Here is a 19,028-nt window from a genome sequence, read left to right as displayed (position 1 = left end):
TAGAGCATGCAACTCTTGATCCTGGGCATTCTGAGTTCAACCTCTACACTGGGTGTAGAATTAACTTTTTTTAAAAAAGTGAAAGTCTGGGGTGCCTGGGTGGTTCAGTGGTTGAGCGTCTGCCTTTGCCTCAGGTAGTGATCCTGGGGTCCTGGAATTGAGTTCCACATCGGGCTCCCCACAGGGAGCCTGCTTCTCCCTCTGCCTATGTCTCTGCCTCTCTCTCTGTGTCTCTCATGAATAAATAAATAAAATCTTTTTTAAAAAGTGAAAGTCTTGTCCAAGCACATTTATAAGAAACTAAAAACAATGTCATCCATTTTACTACATAAAATTTAGATTTCTTGCAGTGAAGCAAGACCGTACACAGAATAAAAAGCTAAGAGGATAATAAAAAAAGCAAGATACATTTTCCACGACTAATATTATGTACTGCTTTTCATTCCTTCCTTCCAGTTAGTAAAATGGATCAGAAATAAATTTAAAGTCTTTTAGTAATCATCTCACAAAATTGTAAGCCAGTCCTGTGCTCTTGACCTATAATTTTTTTAATTTCCACTGTATGATGCCATTTTGGGGGATCTCCATGTCTCCAGACCATTCTTCAAAGTCATGGCAGCCTGATGTCTGCTGGTCAGGCTAGCTTCCAGCTGGAGTGAGATAAATTTCCAGAGGCTCACTGTGCCAGTTTGACAAGATAGGAAGAATCCACTCCCCTGGTGCTCAGAGTGGTGGTGCTCAGGTAAGATATGGAAAGGCTCACCCAAGTCACACTCCTCTCCGGGGGGGGGGGGTCTGATTTTGGTTTCTGCTCCAGCCTGCAGCAGGCACCAAACCCTCTGAGACTGATGGCCAGATTATCCTGGACACACTTACCTGGAGGCAACAACTGTCCCCATTGCAGGTCAGAGCACTTGCCTTTCCTTCCTTTTCTGTAGGGAGGAGAAAAAAGTCTCAAGGATTCCTAACTGGAAACATTGGTTGGGATAGTCTTTGAGTAGGCTGATGTCTGACCTGGGTCTGACCAGGTAGCTTGGGGCTGAAGCAGGAGCTGGCTCTTTTCTGAGTTTAATGAATTAGCTTTTCCACAAATGGAGCTAGACCTCAGCTCAGACAAGACCTCACCCATCCCTCTACTACCCACCTTGTGTAGACACCCCAAAGGGCTCAGATGTGCCCCAGCCTATTTTGGTGATTCTGCAATGAACATTGCTCTGTGCATGCAGTGCCTCTGATGTATGTGTCAGCCCAGACCCAGAGTCAGAGGAGACTCCAGGTAAAGGGAACTTGCAAAGACACGTGGTCCAACAACTTAGAAGAAAAGGGGTTTCACCTCCTGTGTGAACATCTCTATGCATTGTAGGCTCTGTCCATGATTTGGGGGCCAGGGGCCTTGGTGGTGGATGGCCAGCAGCCTCCACAGCCTGGTTCTCTGGGGTTCTTACCACTTCCTGCTCACACAGAAGGCTGGTATTCCCATCACATGTCTAAGAAGCAGCTTGCCTCGTCAATGCCAGAGCAAAAAGCATTTGGGGTCCCAGACCCTGAAGAAAGCCCTCTTTTAACCAGAATGATCTGGCTTTTAGGTGACAGTGCTTGAGAGTGAGAGCCACTCAGTATGAGGTAGCATACCTGAGAGATCAGGTTCTGGCTCCTTATAAAATACCCTGAGATTCCGTCCTCTCCCATTCAGAAATACTAACCCAAACTCAATTATTTTCATGAATAAATAATAAAATTATACAGATAAATAAGAGACACATCATGTGTTCTAATTCAGATTTGTCTGAATCAGATTTTGGGTTCTCCCCACTCTACACACTCCAATTTATTTATTTAACTAATTAATTAAAAGTAAGCTCTATACCCAACCTGGGGCTCAACCTCACAATTCTGGGGTCAAGAATCATATGCTCCCAAACTGAGCCAGCTAGGCATCCCACATTGCCTCCAATTTAGATTGTAGATTTTTGGGTCTTAGGGAATAATTGATTTAGACTCATGAAGTATTATGTCCTTGTTGGTTTGTGCATTTGAGTGAGTTTTTACATATTTTTCTCCAGACAGAGATGTCTGGTAGGCAGTTCAATTTAAGCATCTAGAGTTGGGAAAAGAGATTGGCATGAAAATATGTATTGTGGCTGGTGGTATCTGACATGTGGGAAGGACCCTTTGAATACTTATTGAATTAAATGAATGAAGAATCCAATTGTATACCCTTCTACCCTTTTCTATGAATATGTATTTTTCAAACAAAAGTGGGACTGTAGTAAATGTACTGATTCATAACCTATGTGTAAAAAAATAAGTTTTTCTTTAAACTTGTTTACCAAGACAATAGTGGTTTTTAAATAGTGTTTAGAAAATAAAAAATATTGGAGACAGGGCAATACGGCAGAGGAGTCCCCAAGTCATCCGTCCCCATCAACTTACCTAGATAACTTTCAAATCATCCTGAAAACCTATGAATTTGACTGAGATTTAAAGAGAGAACAGCTGGAATGCTACAGAGAGGAGTTTTTGCTTCTAACAAGATGAGGAAACTGGAGTACAAAGAAGTTGTTTCAGCTGCTGAAAATAAAAAGCTAGTAACTTAAAAAAAAGAAAATAAAAATACATAAATACATAAATAAATACATAAATAGTATTTAGAAACTAGAAGTAAGCACGCCATCTGGTGACCAGAGCCAGAACTATGATTTGAACACAGCTAACAAAGGAAAGTAGTGAAACTACGGGAGGGTGGGGGAAGAAGACGACTTGATACTGGAGAGAATACCTCAACCCTGACTCACACTGGACTGACACAGTATCAATCTCTTCTTGGGGGTTGAGACAGCACAAGAAGCGAAGTATACTTAGAGGATTTTTCCCTGTCTAAAGTCAAGATAAGTATGTGTGTGCCCATGTGTGTATGTTTAAACTGAAAGGTCTTATACTATTTTGAATTTTTTCTGATTGTGGAAGTTATGTTTCTACCAGAAAAATCAGCATATGTATGAAGGTATAAAACATTTAAATTACCTATAGTTCCTCTACCTAGAGAAGATAATTGTTAATATTGACATGTATGTGCTTAGCATTGTGTGTATATCTCCTTTTATGTTAATAAAGTATATATTCAAATACTTTTGTGTGTTATTTATATATTTGTAGTTATATCTTATAGCATATATTTTATTTATTCTTATTTATTTTTTATTTTTCTTAGCACATATGCCATGACATTCATCTATATGGGTATTCCATCAACCATACCCCTTGATGGTGATGTCTATAGTGAAGATAAACTTGTTCTCTTTGATCTCAGAAGCCTATGTCTGAAGGCCACATGAATGAACAGATCCCCCAAAGAACATAAGATTGAGGAAAGAACACCAGCTTTGTTTGGAGTTGGGGAAAGAAATTCAAAATGATCAAGAAACTACTTTGGGCCAAGTACTTTATATTTGGGATCTTCTTTAATCATTACAACTCATTGAGGAAGGCATTATTACTTTAGTATATATCCTTAGTATATATGAGGAAACTGAAGCTAAAAAAAATCTGGGTTTCTTGTACAGTATCACACAGCCAGTAAGTGGAGGAATCTGGATTTGAACTCAAATTTGTCTGACTCCTAAGTCAGAACTCTTAACCATTATGTATTATTTCTAAAATTTCATACCTTCTTTCTTATTGTTGAGTATAAGGATATTCATCTTTGGAGTTCAGAGAAGTTGGGAACACTCTCCCACCCTCACGCCCCACTCTTGTTGAGCTTGAATTTTTTGCTACAAGCATGCTTTTTTAAAAAAAATTAAGGTTTTTTGTTTTGTTTTGTTTTGTTTTTAGTAATCTCTACACACATGTGGGGCTGGAACTCACGACCCCAAAATCCAGAGTTGCATGCTCTTCCAACTGAGCCAGCCAGCTGCCCCTACAAGCATGCTTTTGCAACTAAAAAATAATAATAAGGAATTATGTCTTTCAAAATCTTTTAAGAAAAATCTCAAATAATATTAAATGGCACAAAAGAAATTGGGATGAAATATTTAAAACATATTACAGATTTAGAGATATCTTTGAAAACTACAAATCTCTACTCACCCAATGGAAGATGAGCAAAGTACGTGAAGAGGTAATTCACATGAGAGGACACAAATCACATACACACATGCTTGTACACAGATGTACACACATATATATATGTTCATAGAATCTAAATGACATTATATAAATGGCCTTGTACCTTACATTTCATTCACCAAATGTTCTTTTTTAAAAAAAGATTTTATTTATTCATGAGAGACACACAGAAAGAGGCAGAGACAGGCAGAGGGAAAAGCAGGCTCCTCACAGGGAGATTCCAGACTCCTGGGATCACGCCCTGAATTGAAGGCAGACCTTCTCAACCGCTGAGCCACCCCGGTGTCCCCAAACGTCAATCAAGTGTTCTTTTTCCTTTTCTTTTCTTTTCTTTTTTTTCTTTTCTTTTCTTTTCTTTTCTTTTTTTTTTTCTCAACTGTGTCTTGGAAATCTATCCATGTTGTTACCTATTGTGATATATATAATAAGAAATACATTTGGTTTTTGTCCCCAGTTCCTGGCATAAAACTCCTCAAACCCTTATAATTTCCGGAGTGATAAGAATGTCTTAAAAAAAAGAATGTCTTTTGTCATTCATGAAGACCTCCTTTTGAGTTTATTCTCATAAATTGATCTAGGATTGGGCCCTTTGGTAGCCTCAAGATTGCACTGGTTACTAGAAAGACCAACTTGAACTTTCAGTCCCTCTCACCAACTTCTGGGAAGGGGAAGGTGGGGAAGGCTGCAGACTAAGCTATATGAAAGGTTTTGAACAACAAGATTTGATGAGCTTCCATGTTGGTGAATGCTTCCACATCCTGGGATGGTGGCACACCCCAGGTCTATGAGGAAAGAAGCTCCTCCATTTGGGACCCTTTTGGACCTCACCCTTTATACCTTTACATCCAGTTATTCATCTGTATCCTTTATAATATCCTTTGTAATAAACTATAAAACATAAGTAAATATGAATCAATGTAGCAAGTTAATTGAATCTCAGGATGGAGTGGAGTCGTAGGAACCTCTGATCTAGTAGGTCAGAAGCACTAATGATAACCTGGACTTAAGGTTGGCATCTGAAGGGAGTGGGGTGCAGTCTTGTGGGACTGAGCCCTTAACCTGTGGGATCTGACACTCCTTCAGTGTCAGAACTGAGTTCATTATGTCCTGTGCTCAAAAAAAACAATGCTAGATCTATAGATTTAGGTCATATGTAACTCCTGCATATATTGCATAGTATGAACGAACATACTGTAGTTTATTCCTTAGTGATAGAGATTGAGATGGTTTCCAATGCTTTGCTATTAGAAATATGCTATCTTTTACAGATACGGTGAAATGCCAGGACACCTGCACCCCGATGTTTCTAGCAGCAATATCCACAATATCCAAACTATGGAAGGAGCCTCAGTGTCCATCAACAGATGAATGGATAAAGAAGATGTGGTTTATGTATACAATGGAATATTACCCAGCCATTAGAAATGACAAATACCCACCATTTGCTTCGTCGTGGATAGAACTGGAGGGTATTATGCTGAGTGAAATAAGTCAATCGGAGAAGGACAAACATTATATGGTCTCATTCATTTGGGGAATATAAAATATAGTGAAAGAGAATAAAGGGGAAAGGAGAAAAATGAGTGGGAAATATCAGAAAGGGAGACAGAACATGAGAGACTCCTAACTCTGGGAAACGAACAAGGGGTGGTGGAAAGGCAAGTGGGCGGGGGGATGGGGCACTGAGGGGGGCACTTAATGTGATGAGCACTGGGTGTTATGCTATATGTTAGCAAATTGAACTCTAAATAAATAAATAAATAAATAAATAAATAAATAAATAAATAAAAAGGTTAAAAAAAAAGAAAAGAAATATGCTATCTTTTTTCTGCATTCCTCCCTGTGCATATGTACGAGTATTTCTCAGTGTCGAGAAGGGAGACTGTGTGGTTATATGGTACATTTAGGGTACACTGCCAAACTGGCCTCTGTAATGGACATTTGTCATCTGAATTCTCGTCAGACATTGACTAGTCTGGTCCAGTTAGACCTCTGTGGCCAAGCCTCCATGCCTTTGCCTCAAACCTTTTCCTGCCCTTCTATTTAGACTGACCTTTCCTTCTCTGTTAAGCAAAATCCTATTCAATCATTAAAACTCAACTAAAGTATCACTTGCTCCTAGAGGACTTCCCTGACAGTTACCAGAGCAAGCTGAGTTAGGTGTCCTTTCCTAGTGCTCCTAAATCACCAGGTGACTCAGACTTTATTATCATCATGAGTTAAAACCACATTTAGACATCTATGTACCCTATAAGTCAATAAACTCCTCAGGGACATTTGTGTCTTATTAATCAGCATATACAGGACAGAAGACAGAAAAACAATAATTAAATATACATTTCTTTGGACCAAATATCCAATATTATGAATCTATCTGCTCTATTCCAACCCCTGTCATCCATATCTCAGACTTGGGTTATCCTGGGCCCTTCTGAGAGTCCTGGAGGCCAAGAGTAAGGCTGTGAGTGTATGTTGGGGCCCAGGAGGGAAGGCCAGCATAGGACAAGTTCTGGGCTCTGACCTTGTCTGGCTTCCAGGAAAAGCAGCAGTGCACCCACAATCTGAAGAAGTCCCCACTGCTCCTCCTCACCATGGTAGGCAGCATTGAACTCCTAGCATCCTGGAGCTGGAAGGGACATCCTGCATTGTTGTACCATAACTCCTTCCTCCACCTTTTAAGGAGAAGAAGGACATGAACAGAGGCCTGAAGAGGGGTAGAAGTCTCCTAGGCCTCCAGAGCCCTCCAGCAAGTGACAGCCTGGGTCCTGCCCAGCCCAGGGCCTGGTACTGCCTCCCTCTGGCCCAAGTTGGATCTGCTTTCCCAGTCCCTGAGTGTTTCCCAGCATCTTGGGTTGCTACCCTACCTTTCCTCAGAGCCCCTTCCTTGTTTCTCTGAGCATAAGCAGAGAAGGGGGGGAGGGGAAGGGACGGAGATAGAGATAGAGATAGAGATAGAGATAGAGAGAGAGAGAGAGAGAGAGAGAGAGAGAAGCCCCAGTTAGGATGAGGCCAGAAGCAGAAAAGAGAAGGCTCTTGTCATTGCACTTCCCACTTGGTTATTTCCCCTGGGGCAAGAGTAGGGGAGAGCCTGAGAGCTACAGGCTAGAAGGGGCCTGCTGCAATCCACAGCAGCTAGTCTTGAGACCAAAATACTGCTGTGGGTGTCATTAGGAAAGAATGCAGAGGCGAGGGGGAACCTCTGAGCTGGAGAGGGCATTACTCCTCAACTCCATGCAGACAGGCCCTGCAAAGTGAAACCAGACCTCCATGGAATCTGTGCTGTAGAGAGGCTCTGAGGGAGGGAGGCTGTGTTTCTGCCACAGAAGTGCAGCCTCACCAGAGAACAGGAATCCCAGAAACCCACCCTTGGCTTCCTCAGATTCCCCAGAGAAAGGCCATGCCCCTGGAGACTCCTGTCATGGCAGCAGCTGCCAGGGGCTGACTGCCCTCCCCCTTGCCTGCATGGCTGCCCTGCCTGCTTTCTGATACCTTCAGCTCCTGCCATGCGAAAAGGCCTGTACTGTCCACCCTGGCTGCCTGTAAATGCACCTGGAGCCCACTTTTCTGTTAGCAGGTTTCACCAGGGGAAGATTCCTATAATGTATTCTGAAAAACTCTGGAAGGTGAGATGTGGGGAACAAGTCTCTCCTGAATTATATAGGCTAGTCAAGGAATCTAGTAAGAATAGTTGGGATACCACAGACATGGTTCCAGGGCCAATCTCTTTCTTGGCTTGCTAGATGAATTTAGCCATATATTTAATCTTCTTCTGTTTCTATTTTCTCATCTGCAAATGAGGTCAAAAACAGATTTATAAAATTTTATCCATATAGCATTTACAAATTTTTTTAAAAGATTATTTATTTATTTATTCATGAGAGACACACACAGAGAGAGAGAGAGAGAGAGAGAGAGAGAGAGAGGCAGAAACACAGGCAGAGGGAGGAGCAGGCTCCATGCAGGGAGCCCGATGTGGGACTCAATCCCTGGTCTTCAGGATCACACCCTGGGCCAAAGGCAAGCGCCAAACCGCTGAGCCACCCAGGCTGCCCAGCATTTACAAATTTTTATTTCTAAATTTTTAGTCTAGTCTAAATTCAGAGATGTGCAAGAAGGAAGATTTGGGTTTGGTTCAAAGTAGTGTGAGATTGGGTACTACTAAGATAGCAAATATACCATGCAAAGGATATAAAAGGGATGATAGTGCATGTGAGTGAATGAAGCAACCCATTCTGTGCCTTGTATATCATGGTGGTATGGCCAAAGCTTGGTGGTGTTCATCGGTAATATGAAATGCTCACCAAGTCAAAGGAGCAAAGAACTGTGGGTACACTGCTTTTTAATCTCCCAATCCTGTCAGCTTTCAGAGAGAATTTTGGACTAACCTACAGGGCAACACATCTGTTACTCAGTCAACCACTTCACCAAGACCTAATGTCCAAGCTGTAAGCTTTTTTTTTTTTTAAGATTTAGTTATTTGAGAGAGAGAGAGAGAGAGACAGTATGCAAGTGCACCGTGCAGAGGGGCAGAGGAAGAAAGAAAGGAGAGAGTCTTAAGCATACCTGACACAGAGCTTGATCTTATAGCCCTGAACCCGAAACCAAGAGTCAAATGCTTAACTGACTGCGCCACCTTGGTGCCCCAGGCTGTAAGCTTTGACATTTTCTCTATGATTGCACTCAGAATGCCTCTCTTCTGTGTTTGCTCTTGAGAGGAGTTTTCAATGCAGTCCACTTAAGGGCTTTTTGGTGTGGGTGTGTGAGAGAGAGAGAGAAAGAGAGAGAGAGAGAGAGAGAGAGAGAAAGGCTGTTAAAGATCTACTTCACTGGGAGGAGAATATTTCCAACTACATTCAGTTTGGTAGAGGGAAAGTTCTATAATATTTATTCAAAGAGTGCATGGAAACAAATTGAGGTACTTATAGCAAAAGGGGAGGCATGAGAAAGGATGGAGGAAGGGATCAAAAGTGTTCAAAGTGAAGGAAATCATGTATGTACCATAAGTGATGAAACCAGACATAAGACTACAAACCAAGCAATGGTTTTCTCTAGAAGTAATGGTGGCATGAAAGCTTTGCTGTCATAGGGCTGGATTCTCATGGCTCTCAGCACCTGTACTCTATTGTGTGTTCCTGAAACATAACAAGAAACAATTCCTTCATGAGATACACTTTCCTTTATATTGCCATTCCTATTCCTTTTTTTCTTTTGTATATTTATTTGATTGGAGTTTGATTTGCCAACATATAGTATAACACCCAGTGCTCATCCCATCAAGTGCCCCCCTCAGCCCGTCACGCAGTCACCCCATCCCCCCACGCACCTCCCTTTCCACTACCCCTTGTTCGTTTCCCAGAGCTAGGAGTCTCTCATGTTCTGTCACCCTCACTGATATTTCCCACTCATTTTCTCTCCTTTCCCCTTTATTCCCTTTCACTATTTTTTATATTCCCCAAATGAATGAGATCATGTAATGTTTGTCCTTCTCCGATTGACTTATTTCACTCAGCATAATACCCTCCAGTTCCATCCACGTAGAAGCAAATGGTGGGTATTTGTCGTTTCTAATGGCTGGGTAATATTCCATTGTATACATAGACCACATCTTCTTTTTTTTTTTTTTTGACCACATCCTTTTTATCCATTCATCTGTTGATGGACACTGAGGCTCCTTCCATAGTTTGGCTATGGTGGACATTGCTGCTATAAACATTGGGGTGCAGGTATCCTGCCATTTCACTGCATCTGTATCTTTAGGGTAAATCCCCACCAGTGCAATTGCTGGGTCGTAGGGCAGATCTATTTTTAACTCTGAGGAACCTCCACACAGTTTTCCAGAGTGGCTGCACCAGTTCACATTCCCACCAACAGTGCAAGAGGGCTCCCTTTTCTCCACATCCTCTCCAGCACTTGATGGGATGAGCACTGGGTGCCATTCCTATTCCTTTATACTGTCAGGTATAAGGGAATTTCTTGTTTTAGGATAATGACACAGCAAGAGCACAAAGTGGAGAAGTATAAAGCATGTTTGGGTCACACTGATTTGGGGTTTCTTTTGGCTGTAGCAGGGGAAAAATAGTTGGGAAAGCTGAGAATATGTGACTCAGGTTGTATCCTGAAGAGCCTTGAATGTCAAGATATAGAATGTAAGATTATTCAATGGATTGTGGGATTACCATCTAGAGTACTTGAGGAGAATGACAACATGAAATCAGAAAATAAGGCAGATTAATTTGGTCACTTACTTTTTAAATTTTTCTCTAATAACTCTGATCCACACTGGACATTGTTCTCCCCAAATTCTTATTTGAAGACTTGCTAATAATCCCTACCTCACAGACTGCTGAGAGGGCATGTGTGGAATAGCCCACTATCCTATGCAAAGCAACCATTCTCATGTGGGGTACATAGCAGGCAAAGTAATGAGGTTCCCAAAGGTCTCTAAAGAACAAGTACCATTTCTTTGTGTCTCTTCCAACCTATCTAGCCTCAATCTGACATACTCTGGTGGATATATAAGAAATCATGATTGCCTTTCACTGCATGCCCAAGATGTAAGGCTATTATCCCCAATCTAGGTAAATGCAAAATCATTGTTGGCCAATTTAGTTTATAACTTCCATTAGAACTGTAAGCAGTATCTAATTCACAATTGTGTATGGTTGTGAGGTTGAGGGGTCCCATCAGCAGAATAAAATTGTATAGGTGAACTGAAAAACTCAGAATGTGTGGAGGTAATGCAGAGGTGAATTCACCTTGAAGCTAATGAAGCTTACGTTTCATGGCCCTTGGATTCATATGGGCACCATATAAGCCTCTGGGACGGGTTATAGTTGGCAAAATTCTAAGATGGTCCCCTCAGTGACCTTAACACTTATATGATTTCCAAATTCCCTCCTCTTGGTTTTAGATGGAATCTGTGAATATGAGGTATCACACCTGTGATTATGTTATATTACATGGCAGAAGAGATTTTACAGATGTTATCAGAGTCTCAAATCATTGAGTTAATCAAAATGGCAGTTACTAAGTGGACATAACCTAATTGGATGAACGCTTAAAGAGATTACCCTTCCTCATATCAGAGAGATTTGAAGCATGAAAGGAATTCAACATCAGGAGACTTTTCCACTTTTGGCTTTGAAGATAGAGGGGCCATGTGGCAAGGAATGTGGGTAACATCTAAACTGAGAATGGCTCCAGCTACTAAGAGCAAAGTATGATCTCAATCCTACAACCACAAGAAACTGAATTCTGCCACAATCATGTAAGCTTGCAAAAGGGCTCTAAGCTCCATATGAGAATGCAGCCTGGCTGACACCTTGATTTCAGCCTTAAGAGATCCTGAGCAAGGAACACAGTCATAACACATCTAGACTTCCGATTTACCAATCTGTGAGCCAAATAAATAGGTGTTAATTTAAACAGCTAAGTTTGGTATTTTGTTACATGGCAATAGAAAATTAATATAGAGGCCATGCTAGATGCCACATATTTTTGTAAAGTTAGGTTAAACAAGAATATTGACTACAACTTAAGACTATTGTCTTCTTCCACTCCTACTTCCTGTCACATTTTTACTGGTGAGATGAATGTGGACATGTTTTGGATCAGCTAAGAGGAAGTTGATTTGGACTTACATTTAGTTTAGGTTTACTTGGATAATTTATCCATGTGCTTCTCAGCCTTCTAGGTATAATTAAGTAAATACTAGTAAGCTTCATAAGGTGGTGAGTAGAAACTCTAGGATTCAAACTAGGGTTGTGCGAGTTGAAGGCTAATGAGCCTAATGCTGCATTCTTAATGCATTTTGTATGCTTAGTGAACCATGAACAAATCTTATAGCTCAAATTAAAAGCATGATTGTTTAACACTAGCCACTTGCTAGCATTTGACACTATTTCCTACTTCATTTCCTGATTCCAAGAATTTTTTTTAGTCTTGACTTCTATGCTGTCCTATATGTACAATATGATTGATCAAAAATGGATTCCTGCCTTTGTTATACCAACCATGCTTGTGGTTTTGCCCAATCATATCTACACAGGTTAATATTAATTTCTTGGTTATTCAGCATGAAACACTGACATTGACAAGATACCATTGTAGGGGCCAAGGGCAGGCTGCCCCAAAATGTGCCACTTTGGCATATTATTATTTATTTATCTATTTCATTTTTCTACTCCCAACATGGTGCTGGAACTCAATACCTTAAGATCAAGAGTCACATGCTCTACCAACTGAGCCAGCCAGGCATCTTTGGCATATGATTATTTTAAGTAAAAGTTACTTAAGAGACAGCCTGTGCAGGAAGAATGTTCAGATCCTCCTATGTCCTCCTAAAATCAGAAAATAAATCTCCTAGGTGAAATATACCCTCCCTGTTCCAGGAGGTAAAAAGAAACATTCTTATCACCAGAGATAGGGAATGCATGGTTGAGAAAGCTGTAGAAACAATTCTTGTTATTTTTTTTTTTACTAATTTACTATCCCAGACCAAATTCTGTTTAGAATTCTTTGCTGATTTGAAGCCCAATGCTAAGTTTTCATTGTCTTATCAATTCCTCACAGATTTATTCCGTCTTTTTGTCTAAAAAGTAGCAGCTTTGTTCATTTCTTTAGGTCTCAATTTCATTACTGGGCCTCTGTATGCACATAATAAAGCTTCCCCCACCCCTGCTAACCTGTCTCAAGTAAATCTAATTCTTAGTTCAGCTGGATGAACTTGAAGGGTAGGGGAAGAAAAATAATTTTCCCTTCACTCTTCTGGGTTCTTGGCTGAGACCTCCGCTACCCCCTGTAATAAATGATTAACAAGAGAAAATGAAATAAGTTTAATAACATGGGAGAAACCCAGGAAAACTGAGTAACTCCCCAAAATGGCCCAAGTCACCATCTTATATACCAACTCCAGATAAAGACAAAGGAAGATGTTGGGAGTCAGTTAAGGGAGATTACAAGGCAAAGCACAGTAAACTATCTTAAGGTTGTTATGCAGATTTAGGTCTTTGCCTTTGCCGTTGTTAAGAGTCTAGAGAGAGAGAGAGAGAGTGTGTGTGTGTGTTTTAGTAGTCTCTGCACGCTATAGGATCATGCTCCACCAACTTAGCCAGAGACATACCCCAAGAATTTCTAGAGAATTAGTCATCCTTTTTTTCCCCCTGGCAAATGGAGGGAGATCCCTTACGAATTCAGATTTCCCTTATAAACACAAATTCCTCTTTCAAAAGGGTAACTTGTATTCAGCTTTCAGAACTTTTCCTGTGGATGTTGTTTTTTTTTTTTTAAAGGAGGATCAGCCTAAAATAAACTCTTGCCAAATATGCCAAAGAGACATATTTTGGGGTGGCAAATTCTGCTCCCTTTAGGACATTGACATGGCACTGTGTCATTATTAAGAATATTTAAGATAAAAATTTGCACAATAAAATCTAAAATAAATCTTAAGCCCACATAAGAAACTTGATAGAAGTTGACAGCAGTTTACTGAAATTTGACAATACTAAAAATTTGCCTATCAACAATAATAAGTAGTAAAGTTCAAACTTTTATCAATAATCATAATAAATTGATTAATCATGCAAAGGAAAGGTTGAATTATCTTAACATTTTCACTAGGAAAAATGATATTATGAAGATGTCATATGAAGAGAGGATCAAAGGGTTTATAGCCAAAAAATTGTGGGGGGGAAATCAGAGGTGTACCAGGCAGTTAATAAAAATATTATTTGGGATGAGAGAAAAACTCTAAAGGCCTGATAAACAAGGGAAGTCATTTTAGATTTCTTTCTAAGTCAACATGACTGTATACAAACTTTGTTCAAACCAAAAGTCTGATTTATGGCCCACCATTCATGCATTGTATATCTACTTTGTGAATGAGTGGCCTAAAGGAAAACCATCTTATCCTTGAGATATTGATCATTGTTCCTACTCCCTGCATTCCTTTACAATAAAACTTGTGATTTCCTGCTGATATGATATAGTCTTTTGAGTTTTTCTAAGATGTAAAAAGTATATAACCCTGTAAAAACTATTCATTCTCCTGAATGCTTTCTTTCCTATGAAGAGCATGTTTCCCAGGCAGCTGTCCTAACTTGGGCTTGAATAAAACACTTTTTACTTTTAAAAATTGTAAAACGTTTGTTCATTTTGTGTCAATTCTATAGAAATTGGGATGTTTCATATATGTCAGCTGCCCAAATTTTATAATTTCTTTGTTCATTACAAATAAGTATTAATTTTGGTACCTAATTGCCTGCATCACACATGCCTTTTTAATGCTTCTTTTCTTTTTTTTTTCTTTTTTTAAATTTTTATTTATTTATGATAGTCACACACAGAGAGAGAGGCAGAGACATAGGCAGAGGGAGAAGCAGGCTCCATGCACCGGGAGCCCGACGTGGGATTTGATCCCGGGTCTCCAGGATCGCGCCCTGGGCCAAAAGCAGGCGCCAAACCGCTGCGCCACCCAGGGATCCCTAGTGCTTCTTTTCTTAAAGACGGTCCTCCAAATTGTAAGTTTCAAACTCCACAACCTACATCTATCTCTGGGGTGGTAAGTAGTAGGACATTTTGGGTTGTAATTGGAAAGGGTTAATAAGGATGTGAATTGTGGTGGAGAAATGGGAGATAGATCAACTGTGGAGGTTGAATAATAATAATTTTGAAGACCAGAACATTGTGACCAGCTTTTAAAATCTGAAATTCCAAGGTGTCCTTGGTATTATGAGATTATATGACCTTAGAGCCTGACTTCATGGAAAACCAACCTCCTCTCCCCCACAAGAGGAGCCTCCAGCTGCTCTGTACATTTCAAACTTCCAAATAAGTGGGTGCCTAAAGGATCTATATTTGTGTTATTACTGAACAAGGAAAACAGGTGGCTGGATTGTTTACCCCCACACACAGTCCAATCTACTGGCTGTTTCCCAAACGACAACAGATAGCTCTTTTCTATTTTCTAATGACAAACTGGATGTAGGTGGATATTACTATCAGTAATAATAATAATCGTATAGGACAAAACTGACAATTTTTTAAAGGATTTTATTTGTTTATTCATGAGAGACACAGAGAGAGAGGCAGAGACACAGGCGGTGGGCGAAGGAGGCTCCCCAGAGGGAGCCGGATGCAGGACTCAATACAGATTCCAGGATCATGCCCCCAGCCGAAGTTCAGACGCTCAACAGCTAAGCCACCCAGGCATCCCCTGATACATAATTTTTAAAAACTAGTATAAGGGGGGGGATCCCTGAGTGGCTCAGCGGTTTGGCGCCTGCCTTTGGCCCAGGGCGCGATCCCGGAACTCCAGGATCGAGTCCCGCGTCGGGCTCCCGACATGGAGCCTGCTTCTCCCGATCTCTCATAAATAAATAAATAAATAAATAAATAAATAAATCTTAAAAAAAAAAAAAAAGCTAGTATAAGGGGCTTAGGGGAGGCTTCCGGGGAGGAAATGGGCGGTCAGGTTTAGGTACCAACTCCCTGTTGCATTGAAAGCAAGCTGGATGCCTAGGTTCCCCGCAAGTCAGTGTGAAGGTGGGAGCCACCTGCAAGTCACTGGAAAGGTAAAAGGAAGGTCAGGGGACCAATCCCTCCTGCCCCCCACGCAGGTCCAGTTCTGCACTTCTCACACCGCAGCCACGCCCTCTACCCATTTAAATTCAGAAAATGGTGGCCAATGGGGAATGCTGGGGAGGTGGGCGGGAACCCTGCATGGGTGCCACCTTCCTAGTGCGGAGGATGTGGACTTGTCCAGCGAAAGATGGAGAAAGTGAGGTAAGCACCCCAGATCTCAGCAGATGGGCGCGAGCATGGCTGGTACATGTAGCCCCCAGGGGTGGGGGCGGGCGGACAATCCTTTCTGGGACTGCATTCCCTACACTCTTGCCCTGAAGTGTACACTTCTGCGCGTGCGTGTGTTTGTGTTCTGCCCCGTGTGTGTGTGTGTGTGTGTGTGTGTATGTGTGTGTGTGTGTGTGCGTGCGCGCGCCTTAGGGGTGGGGGTTGTTTAGGAGAGTGGATAGAGCTCTCTTGAAAGGAGTACTATGGATTCTTTTTTCATTCCTAAGATAGTCTATTTTCACAGGAAAATTCCTGACATGTTAACATCGGAAGGTTAGCAATGTCTCTGTGTGTTAGAATTCTGGATACTTATGTTAATTTTCCTTTTTGCTTGTGTCTTCTGTTTTTCTGAAGAGAATCTCTACTACCTGGGTAACAAATACTATAAGATTAAAATGGAAATGTATACAATTTTAAAGGATCTATTAAATCAGCTAAATGAGTAATCATCACTAAGCCGTAAGTCTGTCCCCCAGTATATTTTTTGTGACATAATAGGCATTTTAACAAGTTTCACAAGTGACCATTGCACTCTAAATTTTGAGAGCCATTGCTGTGTTTGTCAGATTAAGCTAAACTTATCCTGGGGTAACAATGCCAAACCCCTGTGGCTTAACACAGCAAAGGTTTATTTCAAGCACACAATAAATGCCCAACATATGTTGGTGAAGGTCGAGAGAGGGTTCTGCTTCCCAGTCTGTCAGGGATCCCAGGTGACAGAGGCTCCACTATCTGGAACATCGCTGGTCATTGGCAAGTGGAGAGTGTCATGGATATCTCTCACTCCTTTAAAATAGTGGTCTAGGGATCCCTGGGTGGCGCAGCGGTTTGGCGCCTGCCTTTGGCCCAGGGCGCGATCCTGGAGACCCGGGATCGATTCCCACGTCAGGCTCCCGGTGCATGGAGCCTGCTTCTCCCTCTGCCTGTGTCTCTGCCTCTCTCTCTCTCTCTGTGACTATCATAAATAAATAAAAATTAAAAAAAATATATTAAAAAAAAAGATAAAAAAAAATAAAATAGTGGTCTAGAAGTAATATAAATCACTGCTGTGCAGAGCTAATTGGCTGAGACTGGTCGTGTGGCCTTATTCAACAGCAAGAGGCTGGGGGTGCTATGGGAATATGAAGTATGGTTTTCTGTGTGCCTAGAGAGGATGTAAACTATAAAGTGAGGAAAAGAAACTAAAAGAAAATACTCATAAGAATTCAAGGGGGAATGCTTTTCTAAAGCACTGAAACAAAAAAATAACAAGTTGTAAAGAAAAAGTGACACGTGTAATATAAGAAAATTATCTGTGAAGCAAAGTAAGAAAAATGAATGTGCCCTTGGCTTTTGATGTTCACTGTGATGCCATCTGGGGGGACCTTCATGTCTCCAGACCGTTCTTCAAGGTCACGGCAGCCTGATGTCTGCTGGTCAGGCTAGCTTCCAGCTGGAGTGAGATAAGTTTCCAGAGGCTCACTGTGCCAGTTTGACAAGATAGGAAGAATCCACTCCCCTGGTGCTCAGAGTGGTGGTGCTCAGGTAGGATGTGGAAAGGCTCACCCAAGTCACACTCCTCTCCGGGGGGGGGGGGGGGGGTTCTGATTTTGGTTTCTGCTCCAGCCTGCAGCAGGCACCAAACCCTCTGAGACTGATGGCCAGATTATCCTGGACACACTTACCTGGAGGCAACATTGCAGGTCAGAGCACTTGCCTTTCCCTCCTTTTCTGTAGGGAGGAGAAAAAAGTCTCAAGGATTCCTAACTGGAAACATTGGTTGGGATAGTCTTTGAGTAGGCTGATGTCTGACCTGGGTCTGACCAGGTAGCTTGGGGCTGAAGCAGGAGCTGGCTCTTTTCTGAGTTTAATGAATTAGCTTTTCCACAAATGGAGCTAGACCTCAGCTCAGACAAGACCTCACCCATCCCTCTACTACCCACCTTGTGTAGACACCCCAAAGGGCTCAGATGTGCCCCAGCCTATTTTGGTGATTCTGCAATGAACATTGCTCTGTGCATGCAGTGCCTCTGATGTATGTGTCAGCCCAGACCCAGAGTCAGAGGAGACTCCAGGTAAAGGGAACTTGCAAAGACACGTGGTCCAACAACTTAGGAGAAAAGGGGTTTTACCTCCTGTGTGAACATCCCTATGCATTGCAGGCTCTGTCCATGATTTGGGGCCAGGGGCCTTGGTGGTGGATGGCCAGCAGCCTCCACAGCCTGGTTCTCTGGGGTTCTTACCACTTCCTGCTCACACAGAAGGCTGGTATTCCCATCACATGTCCAAGATGCAGCTTGCCTAGCCACCTCCAGAAAGGAAAGTATTGAGGGTCCCAGACCCTGGATAGAGCCTTCTGCTAACCAGGATACCCAGGCTTTTAGGTGACAGTGCTTGAGAGTGGCAGCCCCTCTGGTGGCTTAATGTAGAAGAGATCAGCTTCAGGCACCTTGCAAAAATTCAGGCTCCAATCAGTAGGAGGTATGTGGATGACCACCAGGAAAAACTCACCAGGTCTGTGATAGCCTTTGGAGCTCCCCTGACATTTATGCTAAGGCCACACTTTCTGCAGATTGCTCCCACACTATAACTGAGCACAGTTGTGCATCTAGAGCTGCATCATTGCTGCTCATTGGTGGACTCCTTAATCTTTGCTTGTACTCTCCATTGGCCTGGTACAGATTTTCTCATGATTGCACTGCAGTCTGGTACTCTTCCTGACTAATCCTCCCTCCTTACCTCTCTTTTCACCAGTGTGAGACATGGATCACAATCTAAAGACTCTCCCCATCTCCTGCTCCCTCCTCTTTTATCTTTCATAATGTTTCCCCAATAAATCTCTTGTATGTCTACTCTTGTCTTGGCATTTGCTTTAGGAGGGCCTGAACTGATAATAGTGTCAGGGTACTTTCATAGATGAGCTGCCAAGTTTCACATTTCTTAATAGTTACCTTTTTTTCCCAAGAGGCAGGCTAGTATAATAAAGAGTTTAACTAACTGTGTTCAAGTCCCAGGTCTACCACTTTTAGCTCTGTGTCTGTAGCTTCTGTGTCCCTTTTCTTAAAAGGGTATAA

The 19,028-nt window shown here is 41.7% G+C and overlaps 1 protein-coding gene across 1 annotated transcript; it reads right to left on the bottom strand.

Annotated features, from left to right (window-relative positions):
- Positions 1-4,552: 4,552 nt before the first annotated feature.
- On the bottom strand, positions 4,553-18,475 carry LOC144307959 (uncharacterized). The gene is made up of 3 exons (XM_077888052.1): positions 17,640-18,475; positions 9,161-9,260; positions 4,553-6,800 (listed from the first exon to the last, which is right to left on the bottom strand). Exons 1-3 carry the CDS (start codon positions 17,650-17,652, stop codon positions 6,545-6,547), a joined length of 369 nt encoding a protein of 122 aa, XP_077744178.1. The 5' UTR covers positions 17,653-18,475; the 3' UTR covers positions 4,553-6,544.
- Positions 18,476-19,028: the final 553 nt, after the last annotated feature.

This window comes from Canis aureus, chromosome X, assembly GCF_053574225.1.
Source record: "Canis aureus isolate CA01 chromosome X, VMU_Caureus_v.1.0, whole genome shotgun sequence".
In the NCBI taxonomy this organism is placed as follows: domain Eukaryota; kingdom Metazoa; phylum Chordata; class Mammalia; order Carnivora; family Canidae; genus Canis; species Canis aureus.
Note: the sequence above shows the minus strand (reverse complement) of the source record. Positions and strands in the feature narration are given on the sequence as shown.